This window comes from Festucalex cinctus, chromosome 16 (assembly GCF_051991245.1).
Source record: "Festucalex cinctus isolate MCC-2025b chromosome 16, RoL_Fcin_1.0, whole genome shotgun sequence".
Lineage (NCBI taxonomy): Eukaryota > Metazoa > Chordata > Actinopteri > Syngnathiformes > Syngnathidae > Festucalex > Festucalex cinctus.
In genome coordinates, this window is record NC_135426.1 from 12,872,501 (window position 1) to 12,891,180 (window position 18,680).

General features: G+C 37.6%; 2 protein-coding genes across 7 annotated transcripts in view; both read left to right on the forward strand.

The window, feature by feature from the left end:
• The window catches only part of LOC144003707 (uncharacterized), an 8,978-nt gene extending 8,506 nt beyond the window's left edge, over positions 1-472 (forward strand). For all 4 annotated transcript variants that reach the window (XM_077500219.1, XM_077500218.1, XM_077500220.1 and 1 more), the window contains one exon: positions 1-472. This exon is cut by the window's left edge and continues 446 nt beyond it. The gene's annotated coding sequence lies outside the window, so the exon portion shown is untranslated.
• Positions 473-3,565: 3,093 nt separating this feature from the next.
• LOC144003720 (pyruvate carboxylase, mitochondrial-like) overlaps positions 3,566-18,680 on the forward strand; it is a 131,950-nt gene continuing 116,835 nt past the window's right edge. The window contains exons 1-7 of one of the 3 annotated variants that reach the window (XM_077500238.1): positions 3,566-3,961; positions 10,994-11,036; positions 11,273-11,409; positions 13,749-13,842; positions 14,248-14,338; positions 16,795-16,960; positions 17,031-17,176. In XM_077500238.1, coding sequence (XP_077356364.1) covers positions 11,274-11,409; positions 13,749-13,842; positions 14,248-14,338; positions 16,795-16,960; positions 17,031-17,176 — 633 coding nt within the window. In that variant the 5' untranslated portion in view covers positions 3,566-3,961; positions 10,994-11,036; position 11,273. Of the gene's footprint in view, positions 3,962-10,146; positions 10,519-10,993; positions 11,037-11,272; positions 11,410-13,748; positions 13,843-14,247; positions 14,339-16,794; positions 16,961-17,030; positions 17,177-18,680 lie in introns of those variants that run through there. The other 2 variants (XM_077500237.1, XM_077500236.1) reach the window with 2 other exon arrangements.

Below are 18,680 nucleotides of genomic sequence, written 5' to 3' on the forward strand. Positions count from 1 at the left end.
CTTGGCTCTTCTCAGGAAACATCTCGCCTGTTTCCTGGGTTAGCTCTCGTGATAATTGCAATGCAAGTCCAAAGGCAGTTTGACGTCTTCTTTGGACTTTGTTTAAAATTCCTTTTTTTGTTACATATCTGTGTTTATATTATTCTGCTACCACTCAAGTCGTGTTTGAATTTGTACTGTAAGGGGTCGGAAGTTGTCAGAATTGTTTAACCAGCTATCAAACTGTGCAGGTGTTATGTACGCTTTTTTGCGGCCTCAGAACAAGTTTACAATATTTTTATCTTTTAGTTGCTTCTATTTTTACAGCACACCTGGAATACTTTGATCCCGTATCTAAATGAATGCTGATTATGTCGGTGCAAGATAAGTATGTCTGCATTATATGTGACCTCGTCATAAAATCACTGCAGTCAGTGGCCTTTCCCCTATTTAAACACCCCAATTAAAGTCCAACTTTTTCCACTTCTTGCAATATCGTGCCAGTGTGATTTGCCAGGGTTATTATAATTTTGGAATTTTTCATTTTAATTTTTATTTCATTTTGAGTTTTGTTTTTTGAATTGTGGGAATGCTGAAGCATTCCCACACGTTATTGTTATTTTTATTCTCCACACTTTTTTGCCGCCTAACAACTCCCACATAATACTTCCAATTTACATTGTTCAAATTTCAACTAGCTTCAGAAATTCACACCACCCGGGGTATATATCGTCTGATTCCACATTACAGTATTTGCACAATTTAACATTTAATATCAACTTTTCCCCATTCATTTTCAATGGGACAGTCATTGAACTTTTTTTATGTATCACATTCTATGCCCAATTCCATATATATAACTTGTAATGATTACCAGGTGTCTGATACTGCTCGGTGGCACAGTTGGTAAAGCGCATTGTCCAGTAACCAGGAGGTTATAATTTCATAATTTATCTCTCAATTTGCTTTCAGCATTCCCATGCAATTTCTCCAGAAATTGCACTTAGTTTCGTTTTGTTAATTTTAATTAGCTTTCAGGGTGGTCCTGTTAGTTTTTAGTAGTTTTAGTTATTTAATAAGTGCTTATTTTTAGTTTAGTTTTAGTTAGTTTCAGTATTAGCTTTTGTTTTTGTTTTTTTTAAATGTGTTTTATTTGTGCGCAATATTTAAAAAAAACACCATGGGAGCGACATCATCTTATAAATGTGCTTTTCTATCGGCTGCTGCTAGATGACATCACTTCTGTGTGACACACTTTCAAACGTTCTTATTCCAGTTAATATCAAAATAAATTACTTAAAAGTTTAAAATCATCCCCAAACACTCATGCATTAAATTAATTACCAAAGACTATATGTCTTTTGGTATACAGTATTTATAGTTGGTTTTAATTAGTTTTGTAAACATAAAATGTAATTCAGTTAGTTTTCTTTTTTTTTTTAAAAAAAAGGCATTTTAGTTTTAGTTAACTAAAATAACCTTGGATTTTGCTTATGAAACCAATCAAGAGAAGTGAGGTAACATGACACCCGTCTGACACAGTGACTCTTCTGGCTTGTTCTGTTAATAGTGCTTGATACACCTTGTGCAAGGCTTCCGAAATGTTTTCAATAACACTGATGATCAATTCAAAATACACACAGCATGTCAGCGTGTTTTTCACGAGCATCCATGTAGCTAGCTAGGTCGCACTGTGCCAAGTTAAACCATTAAAAAAATAGATAAATAAATAACAGACTTAATCTGCGATCATGTGCTAGACGTGATGCACAATCTCCAGTCATCTCTCAGTTGTGAGGCTTTTTGCATTGGAAAAAAATAATCAAATCCTCATGGGTGTAAAGGAATAAAACTTGTGACAACAACAATGTGAAGGGTGTGCCAGCTATTACACAACCGAATCCCAACATTGTGGGGAGGTCGCCTTTAATTACAAGCTCTGAGGCAGCACAGAAAGGGATGAGGATACATAGGGAAAAGCAAGTAAAGTTCAGTGCGTGTGTGCGTGCGTGAGATGGGAAAGTGGGTCAATGCATGTTGGACGGCATTTGAAGTGATCATTAAGTTTCATTGTTTAGTGACGCATACATCAACTTGTTTATCCAGAGCCGGTAAGACAGCAAACACGAGTTTGGCAGTCATGAGTTTGTGTTCTGTGATAGAAACAAACATTTCTCAGCTCGTGCTCAGAAACTTTCAGTTGAGTATTTTCCCCAACTTTTGTTGAGCCAATGCAGATACTTTGTCGTAATTGTCACAAAATGTATGAATATAAAATACGTGCCTTGGTTTAATAAATGTTGCGAAACAGCTGATCACAAGAATCAATAACCAAGTCAATAATGTTCACTTTTGTTGAGAGAAATTAATTGAATGAATAAAATACTATTTACACGTTTTACGTAATGTCCCACTGCGATGACAAAGCATAAAAAACTTGGTAACTTGTAATTAACAAATGCAAACAAATATAATTTATCCCAAATATACTTTCTTTGAATCTAACAAATAACATGTTATAAGGAGGTGAATAAGTGCATTTTATTTATTTAGCCCATCTCATGGCTAAATGGTTTATGAAATTAAAATACAAAATAAAATAAAGTCATGTAATACAAGAGAATAATAATGGAACAATCAATGAATGCTTGCCTAAACAAACTGTCTAGCTAGCTCGATTGCTAGCCAGACAGTAGAGCAGTTTTATTCACACACATCAGGTTAATCATATAGGAAGTGAAAACAAATACAAAGAGCAACATTTAGTCGGAATTAAAAGGAATTTTAATAAAATCTAAACAAGAAAAAACAGAATATTATTCCATGTTGGTAAGTGGAAAGTCCAATTTTTTTTTTGTTTGTTTATTTTTTAAAGGGACACTTCACTTATTTTTCCCATTATAGCAAATAAAAAGTTAATATTTTTTTTCTATAATTAATTTAATACTTTAATTATTTTTCACGTACAATTAGTACCTTTAAAAACACATTTTACAACTTGCTGTCGACTGAAAATGACATCACAAGTGCTCAGGTACCCAATCACAGCTCACCTGTGTTCTAGGTTTGGTCATGTGACATTCACAAGCTGAGCTGTGATTGGTTACCTGAGCCCTTGTGATGTCATTTTCAGTCGACAGCAAGTTGTGTTTTAAAGGTACTAATTGTACATGAAAATATCAAATTTATTATAGGCAAAATATTAATGTTTAACTGCCAAAAATTGCTAAATAAGTAAAGTATCTCTTTAAGTAAAATTTAGAACGTAAAATTACAGACGTGTATTGTATATATATTTTGCATAATTTTTTTTTACTGTTTTCAGTGCATTTAAAAATATTTTTAATCTGTAAAACTGGGGAAAATATTTTTGATCGATAAAAATATATTAAAAACACATGACCAATCTGAATTTTATTACATTAAAATATAACAGGAGATTAATTTAATCGTACCTTCATTAAAATTATATATGCACGCATACATACATACTCATTAATTATAAATACGCCAAGCCGTGACGCCACGCCCTCTTCTCTGATTGGCCGAGAGCACAGAGGGCGTGTGCGGGACGTCACCACCGACCGAGAGGGATCAGAGTTTGTGCGAGAAGGAAGAGATTAACCGGGGCTGTAACACAGGAAAAGCACGGAGCTGCTAGCAGTTAGCTTTAGCCGCACGGCCACTTTAGCGTGTTTGACAGCGCGCCTCCGTCCTCAAGTCTTCCCCCGGCCACTCATCGAGCCAGCCCCGTTCCTCCACGCCATTTCCTTGAGTGCGCATATGAAGCAAAAATTGATCTAAAGTAGCAGACTACCCACCAACGCCCCCTCCCTCTTCTTCCTCCTCCTCCTCCTCCAAGCGTGACCGTGCGTGTGTGAGCTACGTGGGCAAAACCCAAACAAACAAGCCAAAACGCGCCCTCAAAATAGTCGACTGTTTACACTCGGTGTCCTCTTACCTGTCATCGGATGCACCACATGTGAGTACTGATGCAGAACGGTGTGCTAGCTTTGTGTGTCTTCCATATGTGTGTGTATGCGTGCGTGCGTGTGTGTGCGTTTACTTCCAGGCTGTCCGGTTTGCCATTTGTTTGCCCCACGCACGCGCGTGTGTCACGCTGTCACATCTGTCGGAGAGTAAAAAGCGAAAATGCTCGCATGGCGTGCACTCGTTGACTTTAGCTTAGCTTCGCGTTGCTACTTTGGAGCTTGCACGTTCTTTGAAACATGCAGCCTGCAATACAATTCCTTAAGTAGGAAGACTTTTCAATAACTTTGTATTCTACTTTGTATTCAACTATGTATTCTATGCTTTGACTGTAAAACTATTTTAAAAAGTAACTTGCAATGAATTTTCAAGAGTAGAATTTCCATATGTCAATATGATAGGTGGTTGATGATTGCGGTTACAAGGCTTGGTTGGTGGTGAACAACCGTCGTGCAAACCAACCGGTTGTTCATCCGCCTGGTGGCAAAACGCCGCATTAGTGCTCCATCGTATCAATTTTACCAAACAGTTGTATAGGACTAGTGAACCCTGGAAAGGTGGGAATAAATTTACAAGAAAATCCATCATTTGTACTTGTTCATAATAAAATTATAATGAGTTGTTTAAGAGCAGTTTGTACAAAGTAGTTATTACTGTCAACACAAACAGCCTGAAATAATGTCAAATATTTTTGTCATGAGACATATACAGTATAAATAATATTGTAAAATAACATTTTGGCAACAATGAACAAAAATAATGAAACACAGTCACTATTACGCCTTACTATTAGACAGTCTCTAAAAGTATTTGTCCCCATTCTTGTGTTTTAACGAGGGCTGTCAAAGTTAAAGTGCTATCTCATTAATTAATCATGAAAAATTTAGCTTGACGCCGGATGTTTACTTTTAAGGTAGCGCAGGTTCTGTTTGAGCAATAAACATAACTACATGGATTAAAATAAAGCATTTAATACATTTTTGCGTATGACATTCAGAATATTTGGTCCAGTCAAAATATTGATGTCATTTTGTAATTTTATTTTAAATTATGCACGTAATTAGCTGATTAGAATAAGAAGAGGATGAGAGCGTGCAGTGGATCAAAAGTGTAGAAGACGTCATAACATTAAATGTCGAAAGAATATTAACGCATAACAGGTGCTCTTCAAATTTGGCGGGCAAAAGATGTTGATTAAAAAGTCTTTTCAATTAAGTGATTCATCAAAATTCTAAGATTTGATTAATCGGTGACTAATTGCATGGTAAGACGTGATAACTTGAAGTTTTAACATAATAAATTTCACGTTTTAACGTGGTCGGTTCAGTAACATGTTAGAATGTCATAAAGTTCACATTTTTATGTGGTAATTCCCATTTTTACGTGATAGTTCACATTTTATAGTTATAAATTTCACATTATAGTGCGATAAGTTTAACATTTTAATGTGATAAGTTTCACCATTGATCTGCCAGCTGTTATTGATTGCCCGTATCTTGTTAGACAAATATGAGTGCGTGACTGTGTGTGCAATATTGTTAAAAAAAAATATGGAATGTTGGGAGGTCAATTTCATGTTATAAATGTGATAAGCTTCAGTTTTTGGAACGTGGTAGGTTCACTATCAATTACAACATGATATAGTCAACAGTTTAACATCACAAAACATTATAATTTGATGTATCATATTATAATGGGCCCTCCAACCTACCGGATAAATTGAATATTACCCATACGTGTAATCGTCTTTTTCTTATCTGTTGGCAGAGTAGTTTTATACGTGCCATTTGTTTGATTATGTATTACTCGTTAGGGTTGTTCAGCCACCGTTAAGTGAGCCCCAGAGACAAAAAACGAACCTTGTTTACATGTTGAAACCTGCGAGAGTGCACATTGTGCTTGTTTGCTTGCCGGCCACACTTTGCGCATGGATGGCCTCATTCCGGTGTCTCTTTTTCACCTTTGAACCCGCTCATGTGCATCTGCCTCTTCTGTTGTTTTAACAACCTTTACTCCACTCGCGCTTCTTCCCCGAGATGAGCGACATGTACAACTTCATGTGTGTTGCAGTGATCTCTTCTCAAGGTGTACTTTTTGTCTGATGATGTTGTTTTACAAGCATTCTCTAATGCAGTGTTTCCCAACTCTTGTCCTCGGGGCACACTATCCAGCCTGTTTTCCATGTCTCCCGATTCCAACACAGTTGAGGATCGTCATCAGGCTTCTCCAGAGCTTGCTAATGAGCTGTCAATGGAATCACCTGTGTTGTAAATAGAGAGACATTGAAAACAGGCTGGATAGTGTGGCCTGAGGACCAGGGTTGAAAAACACTGCTCTAACGGAAGCATGTGGACTTGATTAAGTTGGTTTTGTAACAACATTAAATGAAACCAGAGATGCATCTGAAAAGCAAGCTATGTACTTGTGTGCTGATATTCGCCACACATTGTCACCAAGGTTATTTTAGTTTAATGAAAAAAATAAAATTCAAAAACAATTTTAAATAAAAAAGAAAAATACCTTTTAAAAAACGAAAACTAAGTGAAAATGCAAAAATGTCCTTCGTTTTCATCGTTGGTAATTAATCTAATGCATGAGCCTTTGGAGTTGACTTTAAAATGCAATTTTGTGGATGGTTGTTCGTCTCTGTATGCCCTGCGATTGGCTGGCAACCAGTCCAGAGTGTACCCCGCATACTGCCCGAAGCTAGCTGAGATAGGCTCCAGCACCCCCGCGACCCTTGTCAGGAATAAGCGGTCAAGAAAATGGATGGATGGAAAAAGGATGTTTGAAAGTTTGTCACACAAAAGTAACGTCATCGAGCAACAACCAATAGAAAAGTATTTTCAGATGACGTCGCTCCCATGGTGTTTTTTAAATATTAAATATTAAATAAATATTAAATATTATTATTTTATTATATTTTATTACATTATTATTATTATTATTATTATTATTATTATTATTATTATTATTAAATATTAAATACAATAAATATTAAATATTTTTTAAATATTAACTAATATTAAATATGTATTAAATATATTGTAAACAAAATAAATATTTTTTTAAAATATTGTAATACACATTTAAAAAAAAAACTAAAACTAATACTGAAACTAACTAAAACTAAACATTTATTAAATAACTAAAACTAATAAAAAATAACAAAACCACCCTGAAAACTAATTAAAACCAACTAAATTTAAAAAACACAATTCAAAATGAAATCAGAACGAACTAAAATGAAAAATACCCAAATTATAATAACCCTGATTGGCACAGAACAATTTTGGACATGAACTGGTTAAAATGTATGATGTTTTGAATCCAAAGAGGAGGAAGATGTGTGCCTGTTAGGCCTCTTTTACACACATTATTTAAGTAGTTTGAAGATATGGATTTTATTTTTGACTTAGATATATTATGCAATGTAATAATTTTCCATACAGTATGTACAGTAATTACGCTCTTAAACCAGTTTGTTTGTTGCCTTTATGGAAACTCAAAACAGGAAGAGAGCATTTGGGGACAGCCCCATTAAAGCTCAATGAATATTATTTCATACTCATGAGATGCGGTTAAGGATCTGCTTAGGAACATTTTCTTTGTTCAACCTAGTTTGACGGACAGTTTCTGAGCCTGCCTGCTGCCAAAACGCCAATTGTGGATTTCTCATGAGTCCGCACATGTGCACGTGGGGTTTGTCTCTGCCAAACGCTCGGACAGTCGTGCAGTGCCGTTGCCTGCTGGGAACTGTAGTGGAAACATGATGCCAGACAGCACTAGTTGAAAATAGAAAGCATCATCTTGCGGCATGGGGGCGACCCGGTTTGACCTTTTGCTTTGGAAACCTCCAAAATGTGCTTGTTGTGAACAGCCCAGAGATGACTTTTGGACCTCGGACGCAACAAAATGTGCATTTATATGTCACTTGTGCATCAAAACAGAAATGTGCTCCCTCCCCGTGAGGTTAATATGTCAACCACAAATGACCTCTGGTCTTGCAAACGAGACACACACAGTCTTAGTCAGTCCTAAAGTATTTTTATTTTTTTAATTCCCTATTGGAATGCTCGCATATTGAGATGTGTTGGGGCGTGCGATTGGGAGGCCGTGGTCAGACATTTTATGCTACATTCCACTTCAGCTTGCTTGCTGTAATTTTGTTGTGTTGTGCGGATTCTAAAATTAGGAGGAAGGTTTTCAAATGACTGCATTTACTGTATAAGTACACATATGTGTTGTATGTTTCCAAAAGTACTTTCACTCTGTATTTAACTAGTACTCCGGATACTCTACCTCATATGAACTTTCTGAATGTGTTGCCAGGAACATTTTGATTTCATTAGGAACACTTGCATCTCAGTCAAAACAAACACATTCCACAGAAAGACTCCGAACAGCACTCCTATTTTTTTTTTTTAAATGAAATATTAAATACATTATTAGTATTATATGTATATATGATTTTAATTCAATTTTAATAAAAGCAATAAACCCAACAGCCTATTATTTGAAGGGATACTTCACTTATTTAGCCATTTTTGGCTGTCAAACATTAATATTTTGCCTATAATAAATTTGATATTTTCGTTATTTTTCATGTGCAATTAGTACCTTTAAAAACACGTTTTGCAACTTGCTGTCGACTGAAAATGACATCACAAGGGCTCAGGTAACCAATCACAGCACACCTGTTTTCTTGGTTTGGTCATGTGACATTCACAAGCTGCGCTGTGATTGGCTACCTGAGCCGTTGTGATGTCATTTTCAGTGGACAGCAAGTTGCAAAATGTGTTTTTAAAGGTACTAATTGTATGTGAAAAATATGAAAGTATCAATTTAATTAGAGACAAAATATATTAACTTTTTATTCCTATAATGGGCTAAATAAGTTAAGTATCCTTTAAAGGTTTTATTTATTCAAAAATAATTCCTGTACACAATGTTGAGTCGCTATTGTAAACACATCTTATAAACCACCCATCCAGCATTAAGAGTGTTTTTTATTTATATGCACCTCAGTCTCACAATTTAGCTCACTCATAATGATTTTATTTTTAAAATGATGAATTAATCAAGTTATTTGTTACTCTGCCTTGTGTTGTTTAGCTCCATTACCTTTTTTTTTTTTTCCCCTCTCCTGCTGCAAGAGTAAGTGCACTTTCTTTTCGAGGGCTTGGTCCTCATGTTGCGTAACATGCACTATTGAGTGTAAGGAAACTATTAGTGAGTCACACTATTCATTTTCAAAGAATTTCATTCTGCATGTGTAGCCCCGTTAAACCACAGGAGGGCGCCACTGACTAATGGGTGACGACAAAGTTGCCAGTTTGGCTTCGTTGTGTTTGACACAAATGACATTTGTATGAGACTGTTGTGTTATTTGCATGCGTTGGTTCATCTTGTGTCACTTCCACTCCACAAAGGAGACGATGTGACAAAGTAGAAGCTATTGAAAAGAGTCCCCCACCATGTTACATTCCTCCCATTCCACGCCTGATCCTTAACTTGCACGTTGTCACTGCTTGTCACGCCATTTAAGACAACACACAAATGCACAAAATGACTTCGAGTTTGTGGATATTTCAGCCTAAATATCTCCGTGTGTGTGTGCCACTGCAGGTTAGGAAGATGTTCTGTGCTGCGGGGCTTGGCTGCCTGCTGTATTTCCAGCTTTATAAGTGATCAAAGAGCATTTTTTATACGCGGCTGCAGCTTCACTTACCATCTGCGGGCAGGCTATCGCTATCTCCCACCACGCGTGCTTTTTTTTTCTTCGATATATTTAAATTCCACTCATGGGTTGCAACACTTTCAAAATGCCACCTTTCATTTCTTATTTAGTCCGAGACACAATCAAACATGCCTTTAAATTCTGTACAGTGGTGGCATACAAGAACAGAAAAAAAGGCCCCTATGTTCATATTTACAACAGCAGGCAGCTGTGCTGTATGTGGCATCTGTACATGAATAAATAAAAGAAAGGCAGTAGTGTTTTGGAAGTAGTATTGTGTCATAGTTAACTCTTGCCTGCCTCTGTGTTTATAACGCTGAGCATTTTTTTTGTATGTTATAAACTACTGATTACTCCCAAATTCCAAATAAAAATATTGCATTGCACAGCATTTATTTTCCAGAAAGTTAAATATGGTGGAGTTTTTTTTTTGTGGGGGTCTGTTAATTATTTTTCAGTGCCATAAACCAGTGTTTCTCAACCCTGGACGGTCCTCGGGGCACACTATCCAGCTTGTTTTCCATGTCACCCTATTCCCAACGCAGGTGATTCCAATCACAGCTCATCAGCAAGCTCTGGAGTAGCCTGATAACAATCCTCACCTGCGTTTGAAGACATGGAAAACAGGCCGGGAGACATGGAAAACAGGCTGGATAGTGTGTGCCCCGAGGACTTAGAGTTGAGAGACGCTGCAGTAAAAGTACAGTTATAGCGTTACAGGCTGTAGGTAATGCCGCCATTTGGCCACACGGTGGCAGTGATATCCCAAGAAGCTTTCAAAAACCAGTTTGTGTTTCGCCTTCATACATGTAAATGGATAAGTTTATTTGCGTGTATTAATTTTTATGTACCACGCTGTTTTTTAAGTAACTATTTATTTTTACTTTTAGACTTTATAATTATTTAGTGACTATATCCATTGTGTGGCAAGAAACCAGTAATACTTGCATAGCATTTAGAACTTCTGGCTCAATCAGTATGTTGATTCATGATTATTTAAGAAGAAAAAAAAAAAAGTCTAAATATGGATATAAAGCGGCACAAATGTGATGTAGTAATTTATTTATTTATTTATAATAGTTTAACAGTGTTGTTATTTGGATGCGGCAATAGACAGCTGGGTATTGTTGAGAAAACACCTGTAGCTAATTGGGCTACAGGAGGTTGAGCAGCTCCTGATTGGCTGTCACACTTCCTGCTTGTAAAATGACTATTGCAATGGAATTGCTGACAGTTTTTTTTTTTTTTTTTTTTTTTTTTTTTTTTTTTTAATCTGGCTTGCAGTGCCACAAAATGCTCTCTAAAACCACAAACATATCAATCAAAGGTGAGTATCAAATGATTATTTGTTTTCTTGTACTGCATCTGAAAAAAAAAAATCATTGATTTGCTTTTTTCCAGACTACGACTCCTCGTACTGATATCGGTCTAAAAAAAAAAAGTGGTATTGAGCATCCCTAGACGTTTGTCACCATGAATGCCGGCTAATTAAGCGTTGTGGGTGTAAAGTGTTTAATTAATTTCACTTAACATGAAAATGTCACGTTGTTGTGTCTCGCACAGGATGTTGCGCGCCGCTACACTGCAAGGCGGCCTCAGCCTGCTGGCCGTGAGGAGGGCGTGTCTCGTGTACCGCTTTGCCCACTCGGCCCCGCAGAGCCAATGTCGGCCAATCAAGAAAGTGATGGTGGCGAATCGAGGTAAGAATGAAAATGTTTCATTTCTACTCAAACAAGAATGCTTTGCTGATCATTCATGTTTAAGCACTTGCCTGTGTGGGTGGCTGCACAATCCACTTTTTTTTAATGCCCCACTGAATAGCTTTAAACACTCAAAAGTGTACTCTATGACCATTATTGCAGAAAGTCAGGTTACATTTAACGCATATTAGTGTTTTTCACTTCAGCGCTTGGGGAAAAAAAATGTCCTGAAGGAGATTTGCATATTACTGGCAATCAGTTACGCTATTAAATTAGCAAGGGGCTCTTTGCAATTTAATTCTTGGGTTGAAAAATATGAAACATAAAACCTAAGACAAATTAGCCAATTAGGACTGGTGCGATCTGCTGAAGATCACAACTCACTCTATTTCGTATTTCTTACTTTTTCTGATAATAAGTACGGACACCCACTCCAGACGGGGTGCACATAGAAAGATTCATGTCAGCCTTCCTCCCTTCAAAGCTCTATTAAACTGCTTTAATCCATCATTGTGATTCAGAGGGGTTTTGGTCTGTGACGCACGCACACACACAGGGGTTTCCGTCTGTGTCTGTCCTTCACTTTGGCGTGACACGATATCTACACCATATTAGATCACATTCATCACACTGCAGTGCGCCAGACTGGGCTGGGCTGCAGTGTGTATGTTTTGTTTTTTAAACATTTTTTTTTAACTGTGATGCAGTTTAGTCAGTAAAACTAGGGATGGGCAAGTACTAATACCAGGTAATGGTAAGGGGCCGATAGGCAGCCTTATTTTAAGGTATCGGAACTCGTGACCATTTTTGATCAGGAACTCATGGGAATTACAAATCATAAGAATAGATTGGAGCTGCAACTAACACATATTTTAGTAATTTATTCATCTGTCAGTTTTTTTTTTTTTTTAGTGATTATTCGAGTCGGATTAACAAACATTTATATTTCCATCCTTTTTTTTTTCAACAACATGACATTATTTCAAACCAACAGTAAATCAACATAAATTAATGATGTTTCAGTTCCTGGTTTACTCTGTAATGCATAGGTGTCAAACTTCAGTCCCCGAGGGCCGCAGTCCTGCAGGTTTTGGAGGTTTCCTACTTTCAACACAGCAGATATATGTTTAAGCTCATCGGCAAGTTCTGCAGGAGCCTGATAATTATCCTGATCATTGAATCAGGTGCGTTGGAGTAGAGAAACCTCGAAAACATGCAGGACTCTGGACCTCGAGGACCGGATCGTGATACGTGCTGTAATGTGAGGAAAATAGGCAAAAATGCTTGTTATTTTCCGAAGTAAAAGCAGTTGGTTCAAACAAAGATAATCAATCCACTTTCAATGGGGGGGGGAGGGATAACATAAGTCAGAGAATATGTACTGTTCAGCAGCTGAAATTCAGAGCATTTAGACAATTATAGAATAAAAAAAAAAAAAAAAAAAATATATATATAAACAATTAATTGATTATCAAAAATAATGATCAATTAACTGATTCACTCCCAGCCATTTTCACAGAAGCAATCCCGTTCGCTCCCGGCTGTTTTACTGGATTTTGACTGATTTTGCAAGGCCCACAGAATATTGTTCTATTGCTATAAAAATATGGAACCTATCAAAAGAAAGATTAAAGTCTATTCTTTCGTCAGGAAAAAAAGTATATTTTTACCTGTTTCTGTCTAGCACCAATTAGTATTAGAATATAGCTAACTTTCAGCAATTTTCACAAATCTGTTTAGAATTGTGAGGAATTTAGCTTTTTTTCTAGATGGCCCTGGTTGATCTCCTTTGCTCTGCTGCCACCTGCTGGCCGTTTGTGTAATAACTACCATTTCTGCAACCGTTCTTTGCAGTTGAGTGGCTGCATCAAAGCCTTCTGTATGCTCTAGCATAAAAAAATAAAAATAAATAAAAAAAATTGTACAAATATGTCTTTGGGACACTTAAAACATAAAAAACAAAAAAAACAAAACAAAACTGATTCATACATTTTTGGGAGCAAATTAGTTAATTTGATGACTGATTAGTTATCGGTTAATTGTTACACTTCTAGAATAGCCAATTGCTATTAATTCCATGCACCTATTGGCCTTTCTTTAAAATGATCTGCCTTTTTGGGTTGTGAGAATTTTTATGTATCAAATTTACTAGTGGTATCGTTACTCAGTATCGGGATCGGCAACTACTCAAGAGTTGAATGCTCGGACTGGTATCGGTCTAAAAAAAAAAGTGGTATTGAACATCCCTTGCAAGAACCCTGAAGAAGCTCATATGTGGAAAAGGCCCAATTTCATTTTCCGTGAAATGAAGCCTTCTCACATCAAATTTTGTCCTCCAGGTGAGATCGCCATCCGTGTGTTCAGAGCCTGCACTGAGCTTGGGATTCGAACGGTGGCCGTCTACTCCGAGCAGGACACCGGACAGATGCACAGGTATGCTTAGCCGCTGGTGTGCTAAACCCAATGAGGCCCGATTACAAAGCTTGCAAAATGGCACGCCGTAGCATGCAGAGGCTCCTGCCGTGGTTGAAATAATATAACGAAGGCCGGCCAGCAGCCAGCCTTGTGAGCGAGCGGCTTAGCTGCCACTGCAGATTATTGATCACGACACACAATTACAGGATGTCTTTCAGTGCGTCTTTGTGATGCCTTGTCAGAAGGACATAGGCGGAATTACATCCACATTACAAGCATTCAACCAAGCATGTTTGGCTCCAACATTCTATTCTCCCTAAATGTATTTGTGAATTCACAACATCTCTATTTAAATGTCACACCCTGCCTTGTTTTCCTTAAATTTGAGCTATTCTGACATCTCAAATGTTTGTGTCTCTGCAGGCAAAAAGCAGACGAGGCATACCTCATTGGGAAAGGTCTGCCACCTGTCGCCGCCTACTTGGACATCCCCGACATCATCAAAGTCGCCAAGGTAAACTGGCAATACTTTTCTTGAGAGTAAAGACTATGACTGGCTGACTCCAACGCACACAAGTGCAATAGTTCAATACGCTTTTCATGCCGCTGCTGCAATTTATTTGCATTATTGTACTCGGATTTATGATTTTCTGACTTGTGTTTGCAATAGAATTTTTGTGAAGTTGTTGTCGTGAAGGCTTTATAGACTGCATGTTTAGTAAGTTTGCATCTCTAAATGAAGTGGGTAAATAAGCAGTCTTTTATCTGAATTCATCATTCATTTGACTTTATTTTAGTGTAAGATTAACCTGTAAGACCATAACATTTATATATAACAAAGCTGTTCATTTCGGTTTGCATTTCTGAGTGAAAATGACCTTGTTTTGTTATATTTTCACCTGGAACTTCATTATAAAGACATTGCTGCTTCACTTTCAAGCTGTCAACATTATGTTGTGCATGAGCAAAATTTTAAACGGCTTCAAGTCTTCTAGTCTGCTAAATAAAGGTAAAGACGTCTGGATGAGAAACATGTTATATTCCCCCCCCCCACCCCTCTCTGTAGATATTGTTTAGTAAAATACAGATTAATGTATTGCTTGTTTGTTAAAAAACAAACACACAAAAAAAACATGGGAAGAGGATATTGAAAACAAAATTAGATTTTTCAAAATCACTCATCCCTAATCACTGGTATAGATTACGGCAATAGTTATGTATTTCTTCTATCAAGCATCTGCAGAGAGTTTATCTGGGTTGTCTTTCAATCCGGCATTTTTTCCCAACCTCTCATCGTAGTCAAGGTATTAAAATGTCAGAAAAAGAATCCTCTTTTATGAACATTTAGGTTAGCTCGACATTTAATGTGTGTGAGTACGTCACGTTGCATCCATTCCTCTCCGCCGTCAGTCGCATCGACCCAATTATCCTGCCACTTTTGTTCTTTTGTCCTTTTTGTCCCATAATACGCTCTGTAGCACATTTACAGAGAATCTTATATCTATAAAAGCTAAAGCAACGCTCTCCGCTTTGAAGCTTATTTGCCACTTGCACATGTTATTGGACTGTTCCCTTGTGTGATGTTATTGGCAGTGTGTCTTTCACCTGCCTGTGTTTCCATACTTCCCTTAGCAACAGGGTCGTCCATGATTATAGTCGGTCTTGCAACTCGGAGCAGATGTTAAACACTGGGGTGTTTCTGTCTGTCTGACCCTGTCATCATTATGCGTGTCTACTTGCTCGCGGATGAACAACTTTGATAGCACGACAATGAAAGTGTCGACAGCTCCAGCCTCATTTTGTGTCACGTGACATGTAAATTGCAGAAAGTGAGTGGCCCGTGGACGCAGAAGCATGACTTGGTTTCCCATGTTCCATTCAATTCAGTCACCTTTATTAAATTTGTGGGCCACTGAGTTTGTCCTCGATTAAAGTGAGGAAGCAAGAAAAGAAAAGGCAAGATAGAAACAATACATTATCTAAAACAATTGCAAGAGTTTAACAAGAGCCACATTGGGGTACTTGCACATAGGACAAGAAGAATTCTCTAAAATACAAATGTTTTTGCCAGGCCTTGTGGGTGTGTGGGTGTGTGGGTGTGCGTGTGTGTGTGTGTGTGTATGTGTGGGCAAAGTTTCACGAGTATTCATTCAAATGTGACCACTGTAAAAAGGCTAAAAAATGGTGTGCAATTACCAAAATAAATTCAAAATGGCTGACTTCCTGTGAGGTTTAGCATATGGCTACAGAAGACTTTTTTTTTTTTTTTTTTTTTTTTTTTTTATTTTTTTTTTTTTTTTTTTTTTTGGTAGGTCTTACTGATGGTGAAACATACTTATACAACCGGGAATTCATTTGTAGTGGGCGCTATTGAGCCATTTATTGAAAATTGCACAAGAAATTTCTAAAATTTTTATTTTCATGAGCAATGACAGGTGTGATGTGTGTGCAAAGTTTAATGAGTTTTCGCCCATGTTTAGACTCTCAAAAACACCATCATCATTCTTTGCAAAAAGTGCATCGCCACGGCAACAGCATGTGACAAAATTACAAGCTTTCAATAACTTTTCATGAAACCTCTTCAGATGAAACACGACAAATTTGAAGATAAATTCTGCAGGAAGAGTTTGTTAAAATATGACCTTTATAAAATGGCCCAAAAAAATGGCGACAAGTTCCAAAGTAAATCAAAAGGGAGAGGACTTCCTGTTCGGTAACAGAGGAATGATAAAATAAAAATATAGCTTCAATCATCCTCTTCTAACAAAACAGTGAAAAGCTGTTTCTAAGACGTAACCATTTTTTGGCGTAGGTTGGTGACAAGGTATCGAAATGGAATTCAAAAGTACTATCAAACCATTAGCCACAATATCGCTACATAAAAAACATTGGACCCAGAATTGACCCCTGAGGGACACCTTTGCTAACAGGCAAAATGTCTGGCTCAACAATGTGTCTTTCTTTTCATAGGACAATGATGTGGACGCCATCCACCCGGGCTACGGATTCCTGTCTGAGCGCTCGGACTTTGCTCAGGCCTGCGCCGATGCCGACGTGATGTTTGTGGGACCGACTCCGGAAACGGTCCGCAAGATGGGCGACAAAGTGGAGGCCCGTACCCTCGCCATCAGCGCCGGTAAGAAGACAAGTTCCACACAGATGATGTGCTTTTGTTGCTATGTAACGTGTTCCTTGTGCTTGTCAAGGTGTGCCGGTGGTCCCCGGGACAGACTCCCCGATCAGCAGTCTGCAGGAGGCACACGCCTTCGCCCAGACCTACGGCTTCCCCATCATCTTCAAAGCGGCCTACGGGGGCGGCGGCCGAGGCATGAGGGTGGTCCGAGAGTACGAGGTGAGGCCCCTGGACCAATATGCGCTTTATATTCATGACATTTCTATTTTGTGTGGAATTGCTTGGATATTATGACCCGGTCATTTATATCGGCGGCTGCCATTCACCTTCTGCTATCCAGTCTGTCATCTCAAATTGCCTCTGGGGGTTCTTCAAGCGTGCATGGCAGCTAAAACAATCCGATCAATTTTCTACGTGCCTGGGGTCCAATTACCAGAATGTATCATAACACGTATCCCATGTGTGGAACGTATGCTTGACATTTTCCACATAAGTGTTGTTTACAGGAAAAACAACCCTGGCAATATCCACATGTACATTTCTGAAGATGCATCTAGCAATGATTGACACATTCCCTTCCCTCCACTAATGCTCCCTTTACTGCCTCTTTACACTTTTTTTTTTTTTCCTCATCAAGTCCCAGCCATTTTGTTGTTGCATCTTATGAAAACTAATTGTGTTTTCTTGCCCCTTGTTGATGATGCAAGGCACATTTTGGCATTACAAAGTCAATGCAGAGTGACGCATTGTTTTCCCCTTTGGTGCAGGTGGGACTGATGTGGCTTTCTTTCATCATCTGAGCACCGCTTTAATGTCCTTCTGGCGCGCGGCTGTATCTGAAATGTGCAACTCAAATGTTCAAATGACCTCCCGCAGGCGCATCGACGCCCTCGTGTTGTAGCTGTACACTATTTCACTGAACCTGCCACCAGCTTTTTATGCTACTAATGTTGTTGTTTTTTATTTAGTTTTTTTTGTCCTATTTCTCAAATTCCCAAATTTTTTTGTCCAGTCAAGAGATGACTTCATTTGTGTTTGCTATCACTGAAAAGTACAAAGAAATGACAGTCTACTTCACTGTGATAAAGTCCTACATCAACACAGTGCACAAATATGCTCTTAAGTACTCTTTTCTATCCATACTGGTGGTTCTTACCCTGGGTTCAAGACACATTGAAGCTCTTGTGGCTGAGCAATGAAATGAGCTGATAGCGGAAAGAATGCTAATTCTAGGGGTGTCTGGCAATTAAAAATTTTAATCGTAATTAATCTCTTCAATAGTTAAATTTTATGTCTGTTCTGAATGTACAATAAAATCTTTATTTCTAAGGTTTCATACTCTTGTTAACATAAAAGTGGAAAAAAATGTTCAATAGAAATATGGCTGCATCTTTTAGTCATTGATACAGTAATTTCATAATCATTCATAAAATTTAGTTAAAATTAAAAAGATCTACTGTACTGTAAAAAGTGTGATATTGATTTATGTTGAGGTAATTTTTCTGCCACGAGATGGCAGAATTGCATTTGTAAGACGGTGACAGCTCTGTGCATTTTTCTTTTCATATTAAGAGCTATCTAATCTTGAACATGAAGTAATTTGCGAAAATTGCACATTTTTATAATTCTAAAATGCAAATATATGCATTATTATTAAATTTATTGCTGCTCAATTTTGACTGCTGCGTTGCGACTGGAATTCCCCCAGTACAGGCTTTCTAAG